At 46.9% G+C, this 26,725-nt stretch overlaps 1 protein-coding gene across 10 annotated transcripts in view; it reads left to right on the forward strand.

Annotated features, from left to right (window-relative positions):
- lekr1 (Leucine-, glutamate- and lysine-rich protein 1) overlaps nucleotides 1-26,725 on the forward strand; it is a 424,197-nt gene that overhangs the window by 391,944 nt on the left and 5,528 nt on the right. For all 10 annotated transcript variants that reach the window (XM_070883546.1, XM_070883550.1, XM_070883544.1 and 7 more), the window contains 2 exons: nucleotides 9,796-9,960; nucleotides 17,848-18,135. In XM_070883546.1, coding sequence (XP_070739647.1) covers nucleotides 9,796-9,960; nucleotides 17,848-18,135 — 453 coding nt within the window. The remainder of the gene's footprint in view (nucleotides 1-9,795; nucleotides 9,961-17,847; nucleotides 18,136-26,725) is intronic.

Genomic DNA, 26,725 nt, shown 5'->3' on the forward strand with positions numbered 1-26,725 from the left:
CTTCTAGGTGACTTTAATGCCAGGGTCGACAAAGCCACAGCCCTCTGGGGAGGTGTGATTGGCAGAGAGGGGGTAGGGAAAGCCAAATCCAACGGTACCCTTATCCTGACAAAATGTCTAGAGCATGAGCTCCTCATCACCAACACCCTGTTCCGGCGAGGGAAAAATTCAAGCCATCATGGCAACACCCTCGCTCCAAACACTGGCACCTGCTCGACTTTGTCATCGTCCGAGTCAGGGATCGCAAGGACGTGCGCATCACCCGCATCATGACAGGAGCTGACGACTGCTGGACGGACCACCGCCTAATCCGACCCATCAGCAATATAAACATAGTCCCAGAGCAGAGGGTCCAGCAGCAGCAGTGCCGCAAAAAAGTTAATGCCGGGGCACTTAAGAGAGCCCTATACAGCCAGCGCCTCACAGCTAATCTGGCTGCCTTGATGATCCTGTGATGCTGAATGCCCACAGTGCTTGGTCTGCCCTCCAGGCCTCCATAACCAGTGCCTGTGAAAAGACACTTGGTTACTCAACCAGAAAACATCAGGACTGGTTTGATGAAAATGATCAGGAGATCCAAGAACTAATAAATCGTAAGCGCAGAGCATTTCTGAGCCTCAAGCAACAACCCAACTCGGGAGCTGCAAAGCAACATTACAGACGGCTCAAGGCTGAGGTGCAACAAAAAACCCGGGACCTAAAGAACAGGTGGTGGATGGAGAAAGCACAGGAGATACAACAACTGGCCGACAGCCATGATATGCGAAGATCTTCATTGCAGTCAAGGCCACCTACGGTCCAAACACCCAAGGCCCCACCCCACTCCTGGCCACGAACGGGGAAACACTCATCAAGGACACCGAGGCTGTCAGGGCCCGCTGAAGGAGCACTTTGAAGATCTCCTCAATCAAGACTCTGCCTTTGACTCGCGTGTTCTCAACTCCGTCCCGTAGCATGCGATCCGCCACCACCTCAGTGAGACACCAACGCTGCACGAGGTCAGCAAAGTCATAAAACAGCTCAAGAATAACAAGGCTAGGGGTGGGGATGGAATTCCTGCTGAGGCGCTAAAGTATGGCGGAGAGGCGCTGTTGGCATGGATACGTGACCTCATCTCTCTCATTTGGAGGGAGGAGAGCATGCCGAGAGATCCCAGAGATGCAGTGGTCGTGACCATTTTTAAAAAGTCCGACTGCAGCAGCTACAGGGGAATCTCCCTGCTATCAGCCACTGGGAAGGTTGTTGCTAGAGTTCTCCTCAACCGTCTTCTCCCTGTGGCCGAGGAGCTCCTCCTGGAATCACAGTGCGGATTTCGTCCCTTACGGGGCACAACGGACATGATCTTTGCAGCATAACAGCTGCAGGAAAAATGCAGAGAGCAGCGCCAGCCCTTACACATGGCCTTTTTCGATCTTACAAAGGCCTTTGACACTGTCAACCATGAGGGCTTATGGAGCGTTCTCCTCCATTTTGGATGCCCCCAAAAATTTGTCAACATCCTTCGCCTGCTTCACGATGACATTCAGGCCGTGATCCTTACCAACGGATCCATTACAGACCCAATCCACATCCGGACCAGGGTCAAACAGAGCTGCGTCATCGCTCCAACCCTCTTCTCAATCTTCCTCGCTGCCATGCTCCACCTCACAGTCAACAAGCTCCCCGCTGGAGTGGAACTAAACTACAGAACCAGTGGGAAGCTGTTTAACCTACGCCGCCTCCAAGATCACCCCAACCTCTGTCGTTGAGCTGCAGTATGCGGACGACGCCTGCATCTGCGCACATTCTGAGGCTGAACTCCAGGATATAGTCGATGTATTCACCAGGGCATATGAAAGCATGGGCCTTATGCTTAAGATAGAAACATAGAAAATAGGTGCAGAAGTAGGCCATTCGGCCCTTCGAGCCTGCACCACCATTCAATAAGATCATGGCTGATCATTCACCTCAGTACCCCATTCCTGCTTTCTCTCCATACCCCTTGATCCCTTTAGCCATAAGGGCCATATCTAACTCCCTCTTGAATATATCCAATGAACTGGCATCAACAACTCTCTGTGGTAGGGAACTCCACAGGTTAACAATTATCTGAGTGAAGAAGTTTCTCCTCATCCCAAATGGCCCACCCCCCATCCCCAGACCATGTCCTCCGGCTCTGGACCTCCCCAACATCGGGAACAGTCTTCCTGCATCCAACCCGTCCAGTCCCGTCAGAATCTTACATGCTTCCACGAGATCCCCTCCCATCCCCCTGAACTCCAGCGAATACAGGCCCAGTCGATCCAGTCTCCCCCCACATGTCAGTCCTGCCATCCCCGGAATCAGTCCGCCGAACCCCAGCTGCAGTCCCTCAATAGCAAGAATGTCCTTCCTCAGATTAGGAGACCAAAACTGAACACAACACTCCAGGTGAGGCCCCACCAAGGCCCCGTACAACTGCAGCACGAGCTCCCTACTCCTACACTCAAATCCCCCAGCTATGAAGGCCAACATACCATCTGCCCCCCCACCGCCCGCTGCACCTGCATGCCAACGTTCAATGACTGATGCACCATGACACCCAGGTCTCGTTGCACCTCCCCTTTTCCTAATCTGCCGCCATTCCGATAATATTCTGCCTTTGCGTTTTTGCCACCAAAGTGGATAACCCCACACCTATCCACACTGCACTACATCTGCCACGCGCCTGCCCACTCACCTAACCTGTCCAAGTCACCCTGCAGCCCCCTAGCGTCCCCCTCACAGCTCACACCGCCATCCAGCCCAGCGTCACCCCCAAACCTGGAGATATTACACTCAATTCCCTCATCCAAATCATCAACGTACATTGCAAATAGCTGGAGTCCCAGCACAGAGCCCTGCGGCACCCCACCAGTCACTGCCCACCACTCCGAAAAGGACCCATTCATCCCGACTCTCTGCTCCCCGTCTGCCAAGCCTTTTGAAAGTCCAACTACACCATATCCACCAGCTCTCCACCGTCCACCCCACCAGCTACACCCCAAAAAAACTCCAGAAGACCTGCCAAGCAGGACCTCCCCCTCACAAATCCACACCGACCTGGACCGATCCTGTCACTGCTTTCCAAATGTTCTGCTATTCCATCCCCAACAATTGACTCCAATACTCCCCCCACCACCGACGTCAGGCCAACTGGTCTACAACCACCCGCTTCCTCTCTCCCTCCCTTCCCAAAAAGTGGTGTCACATTAGCTACCCTCCAGTCCATAGGAACCGATCCAGAGTCGATAGACTGCTGGAAAATGATCACCAATGCTTCCACTATTCCCAGGGTCACCTCCTCAAGTACTCCGGGATGCAGACCACCAGGCCCCGGGGACCCACCGGCCCTCAATCCCATCAACCTCCCCAACACAACCTCCCGCCCAACAAGGATTTCCTTCAGTTCCTCCCTCTCACTAGACCCTCGATCCCCCAGCACCTCCGGAAGGCCACCTGTGTCTTCCTTCGTGAAGTCAGAACCAAAGTATTTGTTTAACTGATCCGCCATTTCTTTGTTCCCCATTATAAATTCACCTGAATCTGAATGCAAGGGACCTACGTTTGTTTTCACTAATCTTTTTCTCTTCACATATCTATAGAAGCTTTTGCAGTCAGTTTTTATGTTCCCAGCAAGCTTCCTCTCATACCCTATTTTCCCTGTTCTAATTAAATCCTTTGTCTACACTGATTAAATTTAAAACATCCGTAAGACAAAGATCCTTCACCAGCCTGTCCTCGCCGCATAGCACTGCCCCCCAGTCATCAAGATTCTCGGCGCAGCCCTCGACAATGTGGACCACTTCCTGCTATGTATGATAAAGGTTCAAACTGAATACTGTTTAACTAAGCAAGGTACAACCTTGCTTCTGCTTTATTTAGGCCCAAAGTGCCTGACTCAGAAAATGGCTGGCCTTTTATATCAGAGTAGCACCATGTGTGTGCTGCTCAGTGGCCTCCAACAATGACACCATCTGGTGGCTACAAACAGCATGTACATACATGACAATACCCTCCTCTGAGATCTTACCACAGTCTTTCACAGGTTGAGACGGTCCGGTGCTTTATGCTCCCGGGTTGACCGTCTCAGTTCGATTTCGGCCTTGGGTGTGAGTGTGCGGAGTCTGTTGTGACTGGTGGCTGGATGGCTGACTTGTTGGGAGTGGCAGTGGCCATGTCAGGAATTGCAAGTCCATTGTTATTGAACAAGTCCATGATGGAAATTCCAGGTTCACTGATGACCCTCGAGTCCACTGAAGGCTGCTGATAGGTTGGTTGGTCATCGACGGTTTCTTTGTCCAACTGCTCTGGCTCATCTGTGTGCTTCAGCTTTGTTTGATCCATGTGTTTCCTGCAAGTTTGCCCATTCTTGAGCTTAATAACAAATACTCTGTTGCCTTCCTTGGCCATGACCGTACCAGCGATCTATTTGGGACCCTGACCATAATTCAACACATGTACATGATCATTAACAGAAATCTCACATGACACAGTTGCGTGATCGTGATACCCTTGTTGACTCTGTCTTCTGTATTCAACATGATTACTTAAATTCGGGTGTACCAGAGATAGCTTGGTCTTAAGACCTCTTTTCATCATGAGCTCAGCAGGCGAGATCCCTGTGAGTGTGTGGGGTCTTGTTCTGTAACTCAGCAGTATGCAAGACAAGCGGATCTGCAGTGACCCTCGGGTTACTCTCCTCATGCTTTGCTTGGTAAGTTGTACTACACGTTCTGCTTGCCCGTTGGCCGCAGGCTTGAACGGTGCTGACCTTACATGTTTTATGCCGTTAAGTTTTACAAACTCCTGAAACTCCTGACTGGTGAAGCACGACCCATTATCGCTCACTACTATGTCAGCCAGACCATGTGTTGCGAACATGACATTGAGATTCTCTATGGTTGCCATGGATGTACTGGATGACATGATTATGAATCTATTCACTCCGAATAAGCGTCCACCACCACTAAAAACATCTTGCCCAGGAAGGGATCTGCAAAATCTACATGGATCCTGGACCAAGGTTTGGATAGCCATGACCACAGACTCAGCAGTGATTCCGCTGGTGCTTTGCTGAGCTGCATGCAGGTGTTGCACTGATGCATGCATGCTTCCAGCTCAGAATCAATTCCTGGCCACCATACGTGGAACCTGGCAATGGCCTTCATCATCACTATACCAGGATGCGTACTGTGTAACTCACGCACAAACTTTTCTCTCCCTTTCTTAGGCATTACAACTCGATTGCCCTACAATATGCAATCTGCTTGAATAGACAGTTGGTCCTTGCGACAAATGTACAGTTTGGTCTCCTCGCACATTTGCTTAAGTATGGCAGACCAATCCCCTTTGAGGATGCAACCCTTTACCACCGATAATATCGGGTCCTGGCTGGTCCAGGTCTTAACTTGTTGAGCCGTGACCGGGGTACCATCACTCTCAAAAGCATCCATGATTAACATTAAATCTGCCGGTTGTGGCGTTTCCACCTCCAATGTGGGCAACGGCTCAAAGCATCGACACAATTCTCTTTGCTAGGTCTGTGGCGAATGATATAATCATAGGCAGATAATGTCAGCGCCCACCTTTGCTCTCAGTAAATAACAAAATGAGCGGCTTGTGATCGGTTTCTAATTCAAACCTCAGACCGAAAAGGTATTGATGCATCTTTTTAACACTGTACACACGCTAAAGCTTCTTTTTCTACCATACTGTAGGCTCTTTCTGCTTTAAACAAACTTTTGGATGCATACGCGACAGGTTGAAGTTTCCCCGACTCATTGGCTTGTTGTAACACGCAACCAATTCCAGATGACGATGCATCAAAGACCAAAACTAAACGTTTACATGGGTCATAATGTACCAGCAGTTTATTCGAGCAAAGCAGATTGGTGGCTTTCTCGGAAGCTCTGTCTTGCAATGCGCCCCACACTCAGTTGTTGCCTTTTCTCAATGACATGTGCAGTGGTTCAAGTAAGGTGCTCAATTTAGATAGGACGTTACCAAAGTAGTCGAGTAGACCCAGAAACAAACGCAGCTTCGTCACGTTCTGCGGCTTGGGTGCATTCTAGATGGCCTTGGTTTTCACATCAGTAGGTCTGATACCACCAGCGGTGATTTTCCTCCCGAGGAATTCGACCTCCGGTGCCATGAAGACGCACTTCGAGAGTTTAAGTCTGAGTCCCACTCTGTCCAAACGCAGTAGAACTTCCAGGTTGTTCAGATGTTCCTTGGAGTCACGACCAGTGATCAGGATGTTATCTTGGAACATGACAGTTCTGCGAATGGACTTCAGTAGACTTTCCATATTCCTCTGGAATATTGCTGCAGCTGAGCGAATTCCGAAAGGGCACCTGTGGTAAATAAACAGACCTTTGTGTGTGTTAATGCATGTAAGTCTCTTCGACATCTCGACCAACTCCTGCGTCATATAGGCCGACATCAAGTCCAGTTTTGTGAACGACTTCCCTCCAGCTAGCATCGCAAACAAGTCATCAGCCTTCGGTAATGGATACTGATCTTGTTTCGCAACCCTGTTGATCGTAGCCTTGTAGTCTGCACAGATTCTAAGTGTGACATCACTTTTCAGCACAGGAACAATGGGGCTGGCCCATTCATTAAATTCGACCGGTGACATGATCCCTTCAAGCTGTTCAATTTTGACCTTCTCCCTCATCATATACGGCACTGCCCGAGCTTTATGATGGACGGATCTTGCATCTGAGTCCACGTGGATCTGCACCTTGGCTCCCGTGAAGTTGCCGATACCCGGTTCGAACAGCGAGGGGAACTTGCTCAATACTTGGGCACATGTGTCTTCCTCCGATGACAATGCCTTTATGTCGTTCCAATCGCATCTGATTTTCTCCAACCAGCTCCTGCCGAGCAGCGTTGGGCTATTGCCTGGAATAATCTACAGTGGTACCTCGTGAACTGCACCGTTATACGACACATTAATTTGTGCACTGCCAATCACCTTTATCAGTCCTTTGGTGTATATGCGCAGCTTGGCTTTAACAGGGCTCATCCTGGGCCTCACAGTCTTAGTCTTAGTATCCCACAGCTTATTAAATGCCCTCTCGTTCATGATCGATCGACTCGCCCCATGTCCAGTTCCATCGATACTGGTATTCCGATAAACTTCGCGTTAATCAAAATTGGTTTACTCTTGGTTATGAAAGAGTACAGTCCATACACTTCCTCCTCTGGCATCTCGAATTGCATATCCGGATCCACGCTAGTCTGACTCTCATCCTCCACGTGGTGTGTCGTAGCTCGCGGACAATGCACTGGAGATGCCCCACTCTCAGACAGCCTTTGCAACTATATTGCTTAAATCGGCTGGTGCCAATTATTTCCCCCACAACGCCAACACGGAGAAGACAGATACATTCCCGCTGGCGGACTTTGGGCAGCCACAGGTTTCGCGAATGCAGCCGGATAGGCCCTGCCATGTGCCGCTCTGCCTAACGCCGAATCATTCGCGAACGCAGCCGGATAGGCCCTGCCATGTGCTGCTCTGCCGAATGCCAAATCAATCGCATTTATAGTACTTGCCAAGGTTCGGTTCTTCACCGATATTTGCTTTAAACTCCTGTCCGTCGTCATACATGATTGAACGACCTGGATGGCCCTTTTTAAATCCAACTCCTCCACCGCTAGAAGTTTGTGCAGGATCACCACGTGGTTGATATCGATAACAAAGAAGTCCCGCAGCATGTCTGCCAACACCATCCCGAACTTGCACGGCCCCGGTAGATGTCTTAGGATGGCAACAAATTCCACCGTGCTCTGGCCCTCTGATCGAACGTGTGTATAAAACCTGTATCTCGAGATGATGATGCCGTCATCTGGCTTGAGGTGCTCCTGTACCAACGTACACAAATCCTCGTACGTTTTCTCTGTTGGATCACTAGGTATGAGTAGATTCTTTATCAGACTGTAGATCTTTGAACCGCACACAGTGAGGAACACGGCCCGGCGCCGATCTGCATCGTCGACCCCCTTCATTTTGTTGGCCACGAAGTACTGGTTCAAATGGCTCACAAAGTCTGCCCAATCTTTTCCCTCCACAAATCGCTCTAAAAATCCAATCGTGCTCGTTTTGCAAACAAAGGTTCTTGTATTCTCGTCGCCAAATGTTATGTATGCAATAAAGGTTCAAACTGAGTACTGTTTAACTAAGCAAGGTACAACTGACTCACAAAATGGCTGGCCTTTTATACCAGAGCAGCACCATGTGCGTGCTGCTAAGTGGCCTCCAACAATGACACCATCTGGTGGCTACAAACAGCATGTACATACATGACACTTCCCATACCTCGGGGAAAAACAAAGGCAGACATTGATGCGGAGATTCAACATTGCCTCTAGTGTGGCAGTGCAGCTTTTGGCTGCCTGAGGAAAAGAGTGTTCGAAGACCAGGCCCTCAAATCTACCAACAAGCTCATGGTCTACAGGGCTGTAGTAATACCCGCCCTCCTGTATAGGCCAGAGGCATGGATGGTGTATAGAAGACACCTCATGTCGCTGGAGATATATCACCAACGAAGTCTTCGCAAGATCTTGCAAATTCCCTGGCAGGACAGGCACACCAATATCAGTGTCCTCGCCCAGGCTACCATCCCCAGCATTGACGCACTGACCACACTCGATCAGCTTCGCTGGGCAGGCCACATAGTTTGCATGCCAGACACGAGGCTCCCTAAACAATTGCTCTATGCGGAGCTCCTTCACGGAAAACGAGCCAAAGGTGGGTAGCGGAAACGTTACAAGGACACCCTCAAAGCCTCCCAGGTAAAGTGCGACATCACCACTGGGATTCCCTGGCCAAAGACCGCCCTCGGTGGAGAAAATGCATCCGGTAGGGCATTGAACTCTTTGAATCTCAACGCCATGAGCTTAGGCACAGGCAGCGGAAGGAGCGTGCAGCAAATTAGTCCCACCCCCCCCTTCACCCGACGAATGTCAGTCCCACCTGTGATAGGGTCTGTGGGTCTCGCATTGGACTGTTCGGCCACCAAAAGACTCACTTTAGGAGTGGAAGCAAGTCTTCTTTGATTCCGAGGGACTGCCTATGGATGGGAGAAACCAACCATTTAGAAAGATGAAAAAAATACTTAAAACACTTACTCAGTACGGAAGAAAATTGACTGACAGCTCTACAATTAAAAGGCAGGCAACAGACTTTATGTACATGATGGAGGCAAGACATTTTATTATAAAGATGCACAAAATCAAAGACTCACTAGCTGAAATGCATCACATTAAGAGCTAACCTTGTTAATGAGTCTCTTTACAGTGCATAGTGTGAAGACTCTTCTTCTGGGTGTTTTAACCCTGGCTATTCCAACTGTTCATTTACATGCTGAGTGGTTGGATATTGAAAATCTGTGGCTATTGGAACCAATATGCTAACTAACAAAACTGCATGTAAGCAGTTCAGCAACAGGTGTGCCACTTTGGAGTACCTAAGTAAGAGTTTTATTCCAAAATCATTCCACACACACTAGCAAACGTAATAGATTGATCTTTTCATTCATTTAAAACTAATGTTGTAGTTATAGCCATAATAATGCTTTGTTTAAAAAACTGCTAAAGCCTGCTCGTTTTAACAGTAAAAAAAAATAAAATTCAATAAGGAAAAAGGGGGTATGTGCTGATTTGAAATAACTTTTCCCCTGTTGAGTAAATGTCACAGCGTTAGCACAAAAATGCAGTGACTAGTATTTGTAAGGGGAAGTTTACATTGGCATGATGCTAAGCAGTAAGCATTGCTCATTGCTTTTTCTCCAGATAGATGCGGAGCTATCCAAGCAGCATTCCCATCACGCCACAGAGCTTAAGGAATTAGCACTACGGATGAAGGAAGAAGCCAAGTTTGAAATGGATATTGAGAGACAAAAACAGCATGAACTAATAAGTAAATACAAAGAAGAGCACAAGACACTACAGGCAAAGGTTTCTGATAGATCTTGATCAAAATGGCTTCTAAAATGCTATGATCTCACAACTGTGTGCATTTGTATACATGAATAACAGATCAGTGAATATAAGCATCCTAAGTATACAACATATGCAAAAAAATATGCAGCACACAATAGTCCTAGTCTCATTATTCATATGGGTTGTTTTGAAAATGTTTAATTTTTCATCCAATTTTTTTTTGTCATTAGGGTTTTTGTTATGAAATAGATTTGTGGACAAATGGCTCGTAAGATTCATAACATTGTACACACTTCACACGTTCTGGAATATAAACAATCTCATAAGAGAGTTTACATTGGTTATTAGAACTATGCTATACAGATTGATATCTCCATCAATTATTTTTCATATTTCATGGAAATAACATCATCACACTACATTTTTATCACTCTGGTTGCTTTCTATGAACATCACAACACTTTTTTTTTAATTCAGAGAATCAACAATGACATCTGAAACAATAGCCCAGTGATATTTTTTAAATAATTTGCAATGGAACATAGAAACATAGAAAATAGGTGCAGGAGTCGGCCATTCGGCCCTTCGAGCCTGCACCACCATTCAATAAGATCATGGCTGATCAGTCACCTCAGTACCCCTTTCCTGCTTTCTCTCCATACCCCTTGATCCCTTTAGCCGTAAGGGCCATATCTAACTCCCTCTTGAATATATCCAACGAACTGGCATCAACAACTCTCTGCGGTAGGGAATTCCACAGGTTAACAATTATCTGAGTGAAGAAGTTTCTCCTCATCTGAGTCCTAAATGGCTTACCCCTTATCTTTAGACTATGTCCCCTGGTTCTGGACTTCTCCAACATCTAAGGCAGATGTTTATTTTGTTCAAAGTACTTTCCTGTTTTATTTAAAAAATAATGTACTCATTGCAATTTTCTTTGACATTTTACTGTCCGATGGAAACCCTTGATGTTAGTCTCCCACTTTGATAGTCTTCTCCAGTGGCATCAACAATATGGAGTGCCCCTATGTATCATAAAATAACTCCATAGGAAACAGTGAGGGCCACATCTTAGGATTCTGAAAACTATGCTAAAGACTGGAGATACAGATCTCTCCACCTGTAGCATGGCTTCCTCTAGTCTCTGATGATACAGTGGGAGGTTGACTCTTTATTCCACAATGTTCTATGGAGGCATGTGCGCAGATTGTTGGATCAGATCTTCAGATTTGGAATTAGTCTCATAAACACCATAATCTTTGATTGCAAAGTCAAACCCTTAGAAAATCTAACCTTCACTATTAGTAAATACAATTTAAATAGTAGGTGCAGCCAATTGCATATAAAAGAAAACAAAAGAAAGACTGCATTTATAGAGTTCTTTGATTACCTCAGAACATCCCAAAATGTTTTATAACCAATGAAGTACTTTTGAAATGTAGTCACTTGTAATGTAGGAAACACACAACAACATTGTAGATGTGTGACACCCAATCAATCCATGAATTAGAACATAAGAACATAAGAATTAGGAGCAGGAGTAGGCCATTCAGCCCCTCGAGCCTGCTCTGCTGATCTTCTACCTCAACTCCACTTTCGTTAACTATCCCCATATCCCTTGATTCCCTTAATATCCAAAATCTATATAATTTAAAATATGAGAAAATTTCATCTTTCAGCATCTTTATTTCATTCATAATAAAGGACAGAAGCTTTGGAAGCCATTTCAGTTTAAAGCTGAGATTGGCCTCGCCCAATGGCTCATCAGATTTAATACACAACAGAAGATCCCTAGTCCATTTACAACATAAGCGTTATGTATGCAACCCTATGTAACCAGTATTGTACCGCCACCTAAGGGTGTACCTGTTGGGGTCCCAAGGGATCCCAGATCCCAGCATCCCTTGGGAGCACTGTATATAAGCAAGCCTCCCTTGCTGTACCAACACTCTGGAGTAGAATAAAGGAACTAAGGTCACTCTTACTCACGTCTACAGTACTCAGTTACACCCACTTTATTATGAACCTAACAACTGGTGACGAGGGGACGATTCGTGGAGCGACTTGACCAATACTTCGTGGCCAATGAGCTGGAAAGGGATGAGAACGCTGCCAAACGAAGGGCAATCCTCCTCACCATCTGCGGGGCAACAACCTATGGTCTCATGAAGAATCTTCTTGTTCCTGTGAAACCAACAACCAAATCGTATGAAGAACTGTGTACGCTGGTCCGGGAGCACCTAAATCCGAAGGAGAGTGTTCTGATGGCAAGGTATCGATTTTATACATGTCAACGGTCTGAAGGCCAGGAAGTGGCGAGCTATGTCGCCGAACTAAGGTGCCTTGCAGGACAATGCAAATTCGATGGATTCCTGGAGCAAATGCTAAGAGACTTTTTTGTGTTTGGCATTGGCCATGAGGTTATCCTTCGCAAACTATTGACTGTTGAAACACCAAACCTGAACAAAGCCATAACGATAGCCCAGGCATTTATGTCCACCAGCGATAACACCAAACAAATTTTGCAGCATAAAGAGGTTTCGGGAAGTATTGTACATAAAGTAAAGTCGTTTTCAGGCAGGAATGCATATGGCAGAACATACACACCTGCAGCTGCATGACCTCAGATGACTCAGAGTCCGCCATCAAGTGTGAATGCGAGGCAGTTAACACCTTGTTGGCGCTGCGGAGGTGATCATCGAGCCCATCAATGCCGCTTCAAACACTATGCGTGCAAAGGCTGTGGAACAATGGGACACCTCCGGATAATGTGTAGACGAGCTGCAAACCCTGCAAACCACCACGTTGCAGAGGAAGATCGATCCATGGCGGATCACACTGAACTAGAGACTCGAACCGAGGAGGCAGAAGTGTACGGGGTACACACCTTCACCACGAAATGTCCACCGATCACGTTGAAAGTCGAACTGGATGGAATTCCAGTATCCATGGAATTGGACACGGGTGCGAGTCAGTCTATCATGAGCAAAAAGGCCTATCACAGGCTGTGGTGCAACAAGGCACACATGCCCAAGCTGAGCCCCATTCACACCAAGCTAAGAACTTACACTAAAGAGCTGATCCCTGTAATTGGCAGCGCAGCAGTAAAAGTCTCCTATGGTGGAGCAGTGCATGAACTCCCACTATGGATTGTACCAGGAGATGGCCCCACACTGTTTGGCAGAAGCTGGCTAGGAAAAATCCGCTGGAACTGGGATGACATCCGAACGATCTCGTCCGTCGACGACTCCTCATGTGCCCAGGTTCTGAGCAAGTTTCCATCGTCGTTTGAGCCAGGCATTGGAAGTTTCTTGGGCACGACCCATCCACCACAAGGCACAGATGGTGCCATATATGATGCGAGAGAAAGTGGAGATTGAGCTGGACAGGCTGCAGTGAGGAGGCATCATCGCGCCGGTGGAGTTCAATGAATGGGCCAGTCCGATTGTTCCAGTTCTCAAGGGTGATGGTACGGTCAGAATTTGTGGGGATTATAAAGTAACGATTAACCGTTTTTTGCTGCAGGATCAGTACCCGGTACCCAAGGCAGATGACCTATTTGCGATCCTGGCAGGAGGAAAGACATTCACCAAATTGGACTTGACCTCGGCCTACATGACGCAGGAGCTGGCAGAATCCTCGAAAGGCCTCACCTGCATCAACACGCACAAAGATCTGTTCATCTACAATAGATGCCCGTTTGGGATTTAATCAGCCACGGCGATTTTTCAAAGGAACATGGAGAGCCTGCTAAAGTCGGTTTTCCAGGACGACATCTTGATCACAGGTCAGGACACCATCGAACACTTGAAGAACCTGGAAGAGGTTCTAAGTCGGCTAGATCATGTGAGACTCAGGTTGAAATGCTCGACGTGTGTTTTCCTGGTGCCAGAGGTCAAGTTCTTAGGGAGAAGAATCACGGCAGACGACATCAGACCCATTGACGCCAAGACGGAGGCGCTGAGACCACAGGACATGACGGAGCTGCGGTCGTTCCTGGGATTCTTCAATTATTTTGGTAATTTCCTACCCGGGTTAAACACCTTGCTTGAACCCCTACATGTGTTGTTACGCAATGGAGATGACTGGGTATGGAGGAAATCACAAGAAGCTGCCTTTGAGAAAGCCAGAAATCTGTTATGTTCCAACAAACTGCTTGTTCTGTATAACCCATGTAAACGTTTAGTGCTAGCTTGCGATGTGTCTTCGTATGGGGCCGGGTGTGTGTTACAACAAGCAAACGAATCGGGAACATTGCAACCGGTCCTCCAGGAGTTTGTCCAAGGCCGAAAGGACCTACAGCATGATTGAAAAAGAAGCTCTGGCATGCGTTTACTGGGTAAATAAAATGCACCAGTATCTGTTTGGTCTTAAGTTTGAGTTGGAAACTGACCATAAGCTGCTCATATTTTCAGAGAGCAAAGGGATTAAGACCAATGTCACTGTTCGCATCCAAAGATGGGCGCTCACGTTGTCTGCATGTAACTATGTAATCCGCCACAGACTAGGCACAGAGAACTGTGCTGATGCTTTCAGTCGGCTACCATCGCCCACCACCAGGGTGGAAATGGCACAGCCTGCAGACTTGCTCTTGGTGATGATACATTTGAAAATGAAAAGTCACCCGTTACGGCCCACCAGATTAGGACCTGAACCAGCCAGGATCCCCTATTGTCCAGCGTCCCAGCAGAGATGCAGGAAGAAATCAAGCCATTCCAGTGGCGCATAGATGAAATGTCCATACAGGCAGTCTGTCTTTTGTGGGGTAATCGCGTGGTTCTGCCTAAAAAAGGCAGGGAAACGTTCATACGCGACCTACACAATAACCACCCAGGCCAAGTAATGATAAAGCTATCGCCAGATCCCATGTGTGGTGGCCTGGCATCGACTCAGATTTGGAGTCTTGCGTGCGCCAATGCAACACTTGCTCTCAACTGAGCAATGCACGGACGGAGGCACCGCTAAATTTGTGGTCATGGCCCTCCAAACCGTGGTCCAGGATCTACGTTGACTTTGCTGGCCCATTTCTAGGCAAAATGTTTTTGGTGGTTGTGGACGCTTATTCAAAATGGATTGAATGTGTAATAATGTCTGTAAGCAAGTCCACTGCCACGATCGAAAGCCTACGAGCCATGTTTGCCACGCATGGCCTGCCTGAAGTCCTGGTCAGCGACAATGGGCCATGCTTCACCAGTGCTGAATTCAAGGAATTCATGACCCGAAATGAGATCAAACACATCACATCTGCCCCGTTCAATCCCGCATCCAATGGCCAGGCAGAATGGGCAGTCCAAACCATCAAGCAAAGTTTGAAATGCTTGTCAGAAGGCTTCCTGCAGACCCGCCTGTCCCGAGTCCTGCTCAGCTACTGCACCAGACCCCACTCGCTCACCGGGGTTCCCCCAGCCGAGCTGCTCATGAAAACGGCGCTCAAAACAAGGCTCTCTCTTGTCCACCCTGATCTCCATGATCACGACGAGGACAGACGGATTCAACAAAGCATGTACCACAATCGCGCAAATTTGTCACGCGATATTGAAGTCAATGACCCTGTGTTTATACTCAGCTATGGACATGGTCCCAAATGGCTTGCTGGCACTGTCATAGCCAAAGAAGCCAAAACTCACAAATGGACTAACGTGCAGAAAGCATTTGGTCGAAACCAAACTGCGATTCACAGACAGCCACGAGCAACCCGAAGAGGACACCACCAGCTTTGACCCTCCCCCACACACACAAGTGGCAACCGACATCACGGTTGACCATGAAGCTGAACTCACCACCCCCAGCAACCCAGCGAAGAACCAACCAACTCACCTACACCTGCATTTGTACCGAGACGATCGACTAGGGAGTGAAAGGCCCCAGATCATCTCACCCTGTAAATAAGTGTACTATTGACTTTGGGAGGGAGTGATGTTATATATGCAACCCTATGTAACCAGTACTGTACCGCCACCTGAGGACGTACCTGTTGGAGTCACAAGGGATCCCAGCATCCCTTGGGAGCACTGTATATAAGCAAGCCTCCCATGTTGTACCAACACTCTAGAGTAGAATAAAGGAACTAAGGTCACACTTACTCATGTCTACAGTACTCAGTTACACCACTTTATTATGAACATAATAATAAGAACATAAGAAATAGGAGCAGGAGTAGGCCATATGGCCCCTCGAGCCTGCTCCGTCATTTAATACGATCATGGCTGATCTGATCATGGTCTCAGCCCTGCCTGCTCCCCATAATCCCTTAATCCCTTATCAGTTAAGAAGCTGTCTATCTCTGTCTTAAATTTATTCAATGTCATGGCTTCCACAGCTCTCTGAAGCAGCGAATTCCACAGATTTGCAATCCTCAGAGAAAAAATTCCTCCTCATCTCAGTTTTAAATGGGCGGCCCCTTATTCTAAGATTATGCCCCCTAGTTCTAGTCTCCCCTAATTCTAGTCATACAGTGGATAACAGCAATTAAAATGGCTAAAGACCAAAGCCAATGTATAAAGTACAACACAAGAGCATCATTATAAGTTGTATATATGGATAATGCCATTATGTACTAAATATCAAACAACTCAATATTTTCATGCATTCAGACTTTAAGACGTATTTTGGATGTAAGGAACATAAGACAGCATGGAATATGTAAAAGCCCTTAACCCCATCAAACTCATTTCTTCACAGTTCATGTACAATATGTCTTATTGTGGACATTATCCAATCCACTCTCGTAACATATCTGCCATTTCCTGGTTTTCCCTTATGTTTCAGAAAGGAAGGAAAGAAGGACCTCCATTTATGACCACCTTTTATATAGAGCTTTCATGTCTTCAGGACTTCCCAAAGCACGTTACAGCCTGCAAATTATTTTTTGAAGTGTAGGCACTGTTGCTCTGGAGGGAAACATGGCAGCCAATTTGCAAACAGGAAGATCTTACTAATGGCAATAAGATAAATGACTAGCTAACCTGGTTTCAGTGGTGTTGGTTAAGGCATAAATGTTGGCCAGGATACTGGGAGAAATCCCCGACTTTACTTTGAATAGTGCCGTGGGATCTTTTATATCCACCTGAACACGAAAACTGGGCTTCAGTTTAACACATGTCTCCCGATGCCGGTCCCCGCACCTATCCCTGTCTGAATGGCCTCCTGGTCCCCGCACCTATCCCAGGCCGAATGGCTTCCTGGACCCGGTCCCCACACTTATTCCAGGCCGAATGGCCTCCATGTCCCAATCCCTGCACCTATCCCTGGCCGAATGACCCCCTCCCTCCCAGTCCCCGCACCTAACTATGCCTGAAAGACTTCCCCCCCTCTCTCTCCCACTCTCTGTCACCTCTCTGCTGCTGCTGTCCGGGCATCTGCTGTGCTGATTTACTTACCTGCACCGATTTTCTTCACTCACCAAAAGGTTTTTCCACAGAGGCCACATACGCCATCCTAAGAAGAATTGGAGTAAATCGGAGCTGGCCAAACTTGGTTAACTGGCCAGAATTGGCACGGGTGGCAGGTTACGTCCCCATGACACAAAAAAAACGAACCTAAAAAATTGTAACTAACTGAGTTTTACTGGCGCACATTGATTGAGGAAACTTGTATTTTTTAACTTAGGCCAAAAAAAGCGGAATGCGCCAAAAAACGGCACAAATCACTGGGGAAAATGAAGCCCTATGAGATACAGTTTCACATCACTCTTACCATCATGGTGCCTTCCAGCAAAAAGAACTACTCATCATTACTTTACAAAAACACAGCTGTTGGATCATCAGTATAATTAAAATAATTTTAACTGTTTTTCTGATAATTTTACAAATTGGAGGATAATACGATCCAAGCATTGGGACATTTAATATTTCAACTCTACTAGCTTTCTATGTGGATTAAGTTTTGGATGCTTTTTGTTAGGTTTCTGGCTTAATCAGTGCTGCCACCAAAGAATTACAGTTGGAAGTAAGCAGGATGAAGAAAAAGCTTCAAGAGACACTGGAGAGAGAGCAGTCCAAAGATGATGAAATCTGTAACCTGGTAAAGATCATTTCTCAGCTAGAGACGCAGTTAAAACAGAAACAGAACAATGTAAATTCCATGACTGAGGAACTGAGGACTGAAATACAGCAGAAATCAATAGAGATAAGAGAAACATGGCAGGAGGTACACCAGCTAAAAGAGGAGCTGGACAAGGCCGAGAAAGAGGTAGGCATCCATATGCTTATTACAAAAGCCTGGCATTAAAATATATTTTTAAGTGTACAGTAAATTCCTCTATTTAGCTCCCCAGTGGCTCAACAAGTTTTTCCATTAAGTAAAACCAGAAAATGCTGGAAATACTCAGCAGAATCTGTGCAGAGAGAAACAGAGTTAAGGGGGGGAAATTTGTGGTTGGAGGTTTCCTTCGGATGAATGCCTCTGACTCAAAATGTTTTTATAAAAATACCTGCCGGTTCTGGAGGAACGTAGGATTCCAGTCAGAGGCCTCCATTTGCTGTACAGCATACAGGAACATGTCCTCCAGGAGCGTATGTGCAGCCTGGAATCATGTTGGCCTGGACCACCAATCACTATGTAGTATTCTCATTGATAATAATGGGAGCTCTGTTTTTACGAGCTCCCATTACTATCAATGAGAATATCCCTCTAAAAAAAGAAACACAACACAATAAAAAAGCACACCTCACATATTTAAAATTAATTGAAATTGAATGTAATTAAATGTTTTAGAAAAAAATATTTTTTTTGAATTTTTTTATATTGTGTTTTAATAGGGTTAAAAATAAACTTACCTTAATGGGCAGGGTTTTTAATATAAAAATGAGTGATTGATTAAGTTTAATTTTTCTATGTTTTAAAACTCTTACACTGGTAAAAGTAGGCTACATGCCTGCTTTTATCAAGCATAAGAGTTTGAAGGACATTTGCTGGGCAAGAGTTGGGCAAACAGCACAATCTCTGTCCTGCGGATGTTCTTCCTGCGCAGATGTGTTGGATCTGTCAAAATTATTTTTCACAGATCGGAAAAGCCGGTTCTCAGCATTGCACGCCGAGACTCGGCATTTGCGAGGCCTTTTCAGGTGCGTGTGCACGTCGTACACAACTGGCGAGGCCGCAATTTTTGACCCAAGGTTCAATCACCTTTCATCAGAACTCCATTAAGTAGTTGAGCTGTAGCCCTGGAAGGTCCCAGTTTGATCTCGTGTGTGCTTGGTTCCCTTTGCTAATCACTGGAAGTCCCCATGTGTGGACATCAGATAATTACATAGGATTACATAGGATATACGGCACAGAAACAGGCCATTCAGCCCAATCAGTCCATGCCAGCGTTTATGCTGCACTTGAGCCTCCTCTCGTCTTTCCTCATCTAAATCTATCAGCACAACTCTCTATTCCCTTCTCCCTCATCGGCTTGTCTAGCCTCTCCTTAAATGCATCCATACTATTCACTTCAACCACTCCCTGTGGTAGTGAGTTCCACATTCTCACCACTCTTTGGGTAAAGATGTTTCTTCTGAATTCCCTATTGAATTTATTGGTGACTATCTTATATTGATGGACTCTAGTATGCTCTTCCCGACAAGTGGAAACATTCTCTCTGTATCCACTCTATCAAAAATGTTATAAATTTAAAGACCTCTGAGGTCCTACAAGATGAATTTAGGGAGCTAGGAGCTAAATTAAAAAGTAGGACCGCAAAAGTAGTAATCTCAGGATTGCTACCAGTGCCACGTGCTAGTCAGAGTAGGAATCGCAGGATAGATCAGATGAATGCGTGGGTTGAGGAATGGTGCAGAAGGGAGGGATTCAAATTCCTGGGACATTGGAACCGGTTCTGGGGGAGGTGGGACCAGTACAAACTGGACGGTCTGCACTTGGGCAGGTCTGGAACCAATGTCCGAGGTGGAGTGTTTGCTAGTGCTGTTGGGGAGGAATTAAACTAATATGGCAGGGGGTTGGGAACCTATGCAGGGAGACAGAGGGAGGTAGAATGGGGGCAAAAGCAAAAGATAGAAAGAAGAAAAGTAAAAGTGGAGGGCAGAGAAACCTAAGGCAAAAAGCAAATACGGCCACAAAAACGGCTCTGTGCCTCAATGCGAGAAGTATTCGGAATAAGGTGGACGAATTAACTGCACAGATAGCAGTTAATGGGTATGATTTAATTGGCATCACGGAGACATGGCTCCAGGGTGACCAAGGCTGGGAACTCAACATCCAGGGATATTCAACATTTAGGAAGGATAGACAGAAAGGAAAAGGAGGCGGGGTGGCATTGCTGGTTAAAGAGGAAATTAATGCAATAGTAAGAAAGGACATTAGCTTGGATGATGTGGAATCGGTATGGGTGGAGCTACGGAATACCAAGGGGTAGAAAACGCTAGTGGGAGTTGTATACAGACCACCAAACAGTAGTAGTAAGGTTGGAGACAGCATCAAACAAGAAATTAGGGATGCATGCAAGAAAGGTACAGCAGTTATCATGGGTGACTTTAATCTACATATTGATTGGGCTAACCAAACTGGTAGCAATGCTATGGAGGAGGATTTCCTGGAGTGTATCAGAGATGGTTTTCGAGACCAATATGTCGAGGAACCAACTAGAGAGCTGGCCATCCTAGACTGGGTGATGTGTAATGAGAAAGGACTAATTAGCAATCTTGTTGTGCGAGACCCCTTGGGGAAGAGTGACCATAACATGGTAGAATTCTTTATTAAGATGGAGAATGACACAGTTAATTCAGAAACTAGGGTCCAGAACTTAAGGAAAGGTAACTTCGATGGTTTGAGATGTGAATTGGCTAGAATAGACTGGCAAATGATACTTAAAGGGTTGACGGTGGATAGGCAATGGCAAACATTTAAAGATCACATGGATGAACTTCAGCAATTGTACATCCCTGTCTGGAGTAAAATTAAAACTGGGAAGGTGGCTCAACCATGGCTAACAAAGGAAATTATGGATAGTGTTAAATCGAAGGAAGAGGCATATAAATTGGCCAGAAAAAGCAACAAACCCCGAGGACTGGGAGAAATTTAGAATTCAGCAGCGGAGGACAAACGGTTTAATTAAGAGGAGGAAAATAGAGTACGAGCTTGCCGGGAATATAAAAACTGACTGCAAAAGCTTCTATAGATATGTGAAGAGAAAAAGATTAGTGAAGACAAACGTAGGTCCCTTGCAGTCGGATTCAGGTGAATTTATAATGGGAAACAAAGAAATGGCAGACCAATTGAACAAATACTTTGGTTCTGTCCTCACGAAGGAAGACACAAATAACCTTCTAGAAGTACGAGGGGACCGAGTGTCTAGTGAGAAGGAGGAACTGAAGGATATCCTTATTAGGCGGGAAATTGTGTTAGGGAAATTGATAGGATTGAAGGCTGATAAATCCCTGGGGCCTGATATTCTGCAACCCAGAGTACTCAAGGAAGTGGCCCTAGAAATAGTGGATGCATTGGAGATCAGTTTCCAACAGTCTATCGACTCTGGATCAGTTCTTATGGACTGGAGGGTAGCTAATGTAACACCACTTTTTAAAAACGGAGGGAGAGAGAAAGCAGGTAATTATAGACTAGTTAGCCTGACATCAGTAGTGGGGAAAATGTTGGAATCAATTATTAAAGATGAAATAGCAGCACATTTGGAAAGCAGTGACAGGATCGGTCCAAGTCAGCATGGATTTATGAAAGGGAAATCATGCTTGACAAATCTTCTTGAATTTTTTGAGGATGTAACTAGTAGAGTGGACAAGGGAGAACCAGTGGATGTGGTGTATTTGGACTTTCAAAAGGCTTTTGACAAGGTCTCATACAAGAGATTGGTGTGGAAAAGCAAAGCACATGGTATTGGGGGTAATATACTGACGTGGATAGAGAACTGGTTGGCAGACAGGAAGCAGAGAGTCGGGATAAACGGGTCCTTTTCAAAATGGCAGGCAGTGACTAGTGGAGTGCTGCAGGGCTCAGTGCTGGGACCCCAGCTCTTTACAATATACAGCAATGATTTGGATGAAAGAATTGAGTGTAATATCTCCAAGTTTGCAGATGTCACGAAACTGGATGGCGATGTGAGCTGTGAGGGGGACGCTAAGAGGCTGTAGGGTGACTTGGACAGGTTAGGTGAGTGAGCAAATGCATGGCAGATGCAGTATAGTGCGGATAAATGTGAGGGGGCAAAAATGCGAAGACAGAATATTATCTGAATGGCGGCAGATTAGGAAAAGGGAAGGTGCAACGAGACCTGGGTGTCATGGTTCATCAGTCGTTGAAAGTTGGCATACAGGTACAGCAGGCGGTGAAGAAGGCAAATGGTATGTTGGTCTTCATAGCTAGGGGATTTGAGTATAGGAGCAGGGAGGTCTTATTGCAGTTGTACAGGGCCTTGGTGAGGTCTCACCTGGAATATTGTGTTCAGTTTTGGTCTCCTAATCTGAGGAAGGACGTTCTTGCTATCGAGGGAGTGCAACGAAGGTTCACCAGACTGATTACCGGGATGGCAGGACTGACATATGTAGAGGGACTGGATCAACTGGGCCTTTGTATATTGGAGTTTAGAAGGATGAGAGGGGATCTCATAGAAACTTAGAAGATTCTGATGGGACGGGACAAGTTAGATGCAGGTAGAATGTTCCTGATGTTGGGGATGTTCAGAACCAAGGGACACAGTCTTAGGATAAGGGGTAGGCCATTTAGGACTGAGATGAGGAGAAACTTCTTGACTCAGAGAGTTGTTAACCTGTGGAATTCCCTGTTGCAGATAGTTGTTGATGCCAGTTCATTGGATATATTCAAGAGGGAGTTAGATATGGCCCTTACGGCTAAAGGGATCAAGGGGTATGGAGAGAAAGCAGGAAAGGCGTACTGAGGGAGTGATCAGCCATGATCTTATTGAATGGTGGTGCAGGCTCGAAGGGCCGAATGGCCTACTCCTGCACCCATTTTCTATGTTTCTAGGTCAATCCTCAACCTTCCTTTTTCAAGAGAAAAGAGAACCAATCTGTTCATCCTTTCCGGATATGTATACCCTTGTATTTCTGGTATCATCCTTGTAAATCTTCTCTGCACGCTCTCCCGTGCCTCTATATCCTTTTTATAACATGGTGACCAGAACTAGATGTGTTACTCTATGTGTAGTCTAACCAAGGTCCAATACAGATTTAGCATAACGTCCCTACTTTTCAATTTTATACTTCTAGAAATAAATCCTAGTGCTTAGTTTGCTTTTGTTATGGGCTTGCTAATCTGCGTCACAACTTTTATTGAATTGTGTATTTGTAGCCCGAGATCCCTTTGTTCCTCGACCCGACATAGACTCGCACCCTCCAAATAATAAGTGACCTCTCTATTCTTCCTACAAAAATGTAATACCTCACATTTGTTGAGTGCTTACTCTACAGCATGAAACCACACGAGGCACATTCCAGGAACAAGGCCACTCTGTGACCTTAGCTCTTTATTACAGGACTCCAGAAGTGGTGACCCTGCGTGGGACCTCCTTTTATATACCTGTGTGATCAGGTAAGGAGTGTCTCCCACAAGTTCACCCCCTGTGGTCAAGGTGTGCATCTCAGTTGAGTGTATACAGTAATACAGTGGTGTTACATTGTAGTTACAAACATGACATCAACTCCCCCCCCACCCCCAAAGTCTTACTGGGATCATAGGTTCAGTCTTTCAGGTGGTCTACACTCCCTCGTGGAGTGCCGCAGTTGGGGCTCTGGTTGTTGGACGCTGATGTGAGTGTCTGTCACCTGTCCAGGCTGACCTCAGGGACTGTGCATTCTTCCGGTTGCTCTTGTTGCACGTTCGCTGGCCGTAGTGTGAGCTCCATCTCATGGTCTTCTTCAGGTTCCTCCGTGTCCATTTTTTTACTTGGTCCAGATGCTTATGGCATATCTGGCCATTGTTGAGTTTTATCACGATGATCCTATTCCCTTCTTTGCCAATTACAGTACTCTCAAGCCATTTGGGCCCTATGGCGTGATTGAGGACGAATACAGGGTCATTTATTTCTACATATCTCCCCGTTGAATTACGATCATGGTACTCGTTTTGTGACTTGCGCTTGCCCTCAACTATATCGGTCAGGACTGGGTGGATGAGGGACAACCGAGTTTTGAGTGTCCGTTTCATGAGTAGCTCTGCGGGTGGGACCCCCGTGAGCGAGTGCGGGTGGGATCAATTGGCCAGCAGGAGGCGCGATAGGCGGCATTGTAGGGAGGATCTTTGAATCCTGAGCATACCTTGCTTAATGATTTGGACTGCCCGTTCCACCTGGCCATTGGAGGCCGGCTTGAACGGCGCAGATCTGACGTGGTTGATGCCATTGCCCGACATCAACTCCCGGAATTCATAGCTCGTGAAACACGGGCCATTGTCATTAACTAGGATGTCCGGCAAGCCAGGGGTTGCAAAGATCGCACATTGGCTTTGCACGGTGGTGGATGAGGTGCATGAATTCAGGATGATGCACTCGATCCATTTCGAGTACACATCTACTACAATGAGGAACATCTTCCCCATGAACGGGCCCACGTAGTCAACGTGAATGCGTGACCATGGCTTGGTGGGCCAGGGCCACGGGCTGAGCAGGGCCTCCCTGGGGGCATTACCCAGCTGGGCACAGGTCGTGCACCTGCGAACACAATGTTCCAGGTCTGAATCAATTCCAGGCCACCAAACGTGTGACCGGCAATTGCCTTCGTCATCACAATGCCTGGGTGCTCGCTGTGGAGTTCCCTGATGAATGCCTCCCTGCCCTTCTAGGACATGAGTACCCGGCTGCCCCATAGTAGGCAGTCGGCTTGGATGGAGAGCTCATCCATTCGCCTGTGGAAAGGTCTGACCTCCTCAGGGCATGCTCCGTGTGCGGGCGCCCAATCCCCAGTCAGGACACATTTCTTAATCAGGGATAGGAGGGGATCTTTGTTTGTCCAGATTTTGATCTGGCGGGCTGTGATGGGGGAGACTGCACTGTCAAATGCATGGACAGCCATGACCATCTCAGCGCTTTGCTCAGCTGCTCCTTCGGTGGTGGCCAGTGGGAGCCAGCTGAGTGAGTCAGCGCAGTTTTCAGTGCCGGGCCGGTGCCGGATGGAGTAGTCATAAGCAGCTAGCGTGAGTTCCCACCGCTGTATGCGAGCTGATGCGTTGGCATTGACAGCCTTGCTGTCTGACAACAGGGATGTGAGTGGCTTATGGTCCGTCTCTAATTCAAACTTCCTACCGAAGAGGTACTGATGCATTTTTTTTACACCATAGACACATGCAAGCGCTTCCTTCTCGACCATGCCATATCCCCGTTCTGCATGAGAAAGCGACCTGGAGGCATAAGCCACAGGTTGTAGCGACCCTCAGCATTACCCTGCTACAACACGCACCCAACCCCATAGGACGATGCATCACAAGTCAGAACTAAACGTTTACAGGGGTCGTAGAGGGTCAACAATTTGTTTGAACAAAGTAGGTTTCGCGCCCGATCAAAAGCCCGTTCCTGACAGTCCCCCCAAAACCAATCGCAACCCTTACGCAGGAGCATGTGTAGCGGCTCCAGCAACATGCTCAAGTTAGGCAGAAAGTTCCCGAAATAGTTCAACAGTCCCAGGAATGAACGCAACTCCGATGTGTTGCAGGGCCTGGGTGCTTGTCGAATTGCCTCTGTTTTGGATTCGGTAGGCCGAATCCCATCTGCAGCAACCCTCCTGTCCAGAAACTCAACCCCAGGAGCTAAAAACACACATTTAGACGTTGAGTCGCAGGCCTACCAGGTCCAGTCAGCGTAGCACCTCCTCCAGGTTATGGAGGCGTTCCTCGGCATCTCGACCCGTGATGAGGATGTCGTCCTGGAATACGATCGTTCCAGGAATGGATTTAAGCAGGCTTTCCATGTTACGTTGAAAAATCACGCCCACTGATCGAATGCCAATTGGGCACCTGTTATACGCAAACAGTCCCTTCTGCGTGGTGATGGTGGTCAGTAGTTTGGATTCCTGGAACGATCGTATTCCAGGACGACATCCTCATCACGGTCGAGATGCCGAGGAACACCCCCACAACCTGGAGGAGGTGCTACGCCGACTGGACCGGGTAGGCCTGCGACTCAAGAAGTCTAAATGTGTGTTTTTAGCTCCTGAGGTTGGGTTTCTGGGCAGGAAGGTTGCTGCAGATGGGATTTGGCCCACTGAATCCAAAACACAGGCGATTTGACAAACACCCAGGCCCTGCAACACTTCGGAGCTGCGTTTATTCCTGGGACAGTTGAACTATTTCGGGAACTTTCTGGGTCATATAGGCTGAAGTGAGGTCCAACTTGATGAACAACTTGCCGCCTGCCAGCCTGGCGAAGAGGTCCTCCGCTCTTGGGAGCGGGTATTGGTCTTGTAGGGACACCCGATTGATGGTAGCCTTGTAGTCACCACAAATCCTGACAGAGTCATCCGCTTTTAGAACCAGTCGCTGAATTCAACAGGCGAGATGATGCCCTCTCGCAACAGCTTGTCCAATTTGCTCTCGATTTTTTCCCACATCACATACGGCACCGCTCTGACTTTGTGGTGCAGTGGCCTGGCGTCCGGGGTGATGTGTATCACCACTTTAGTGCCTTTGAAAGTCCCAATGCCTGGTTGAAATAGTGACTTGAATTGTTGTAGGACATGTGACCACGAACTTCGCTCCACTGAGGACATTGCGTGAACATCCCCCCACTTCCAGTTCATCTCGGCTAACCAGCTCCTCCCCAACAGAGCAGGACCATTGCCTGGGACAATGCAGAGTGGTAACCGGTTCACTAGCCCAT

Source organism: Pristiophorus japonicus, chromosome 6, assembly GCF_044704955.1.
Source record: "Pristiophorus japonicus isolate sPriJap1 chromosome 6, sPriJap1.hap1, whole genome shotgun sequence".
In the NCBI taxonomy this organism is placed as follows: Eukaryota; Metazoa; Chordata; class Chondrichthyes; family Pristiophoridae; genus Pristiophorus; species Pristiophorus japonicus.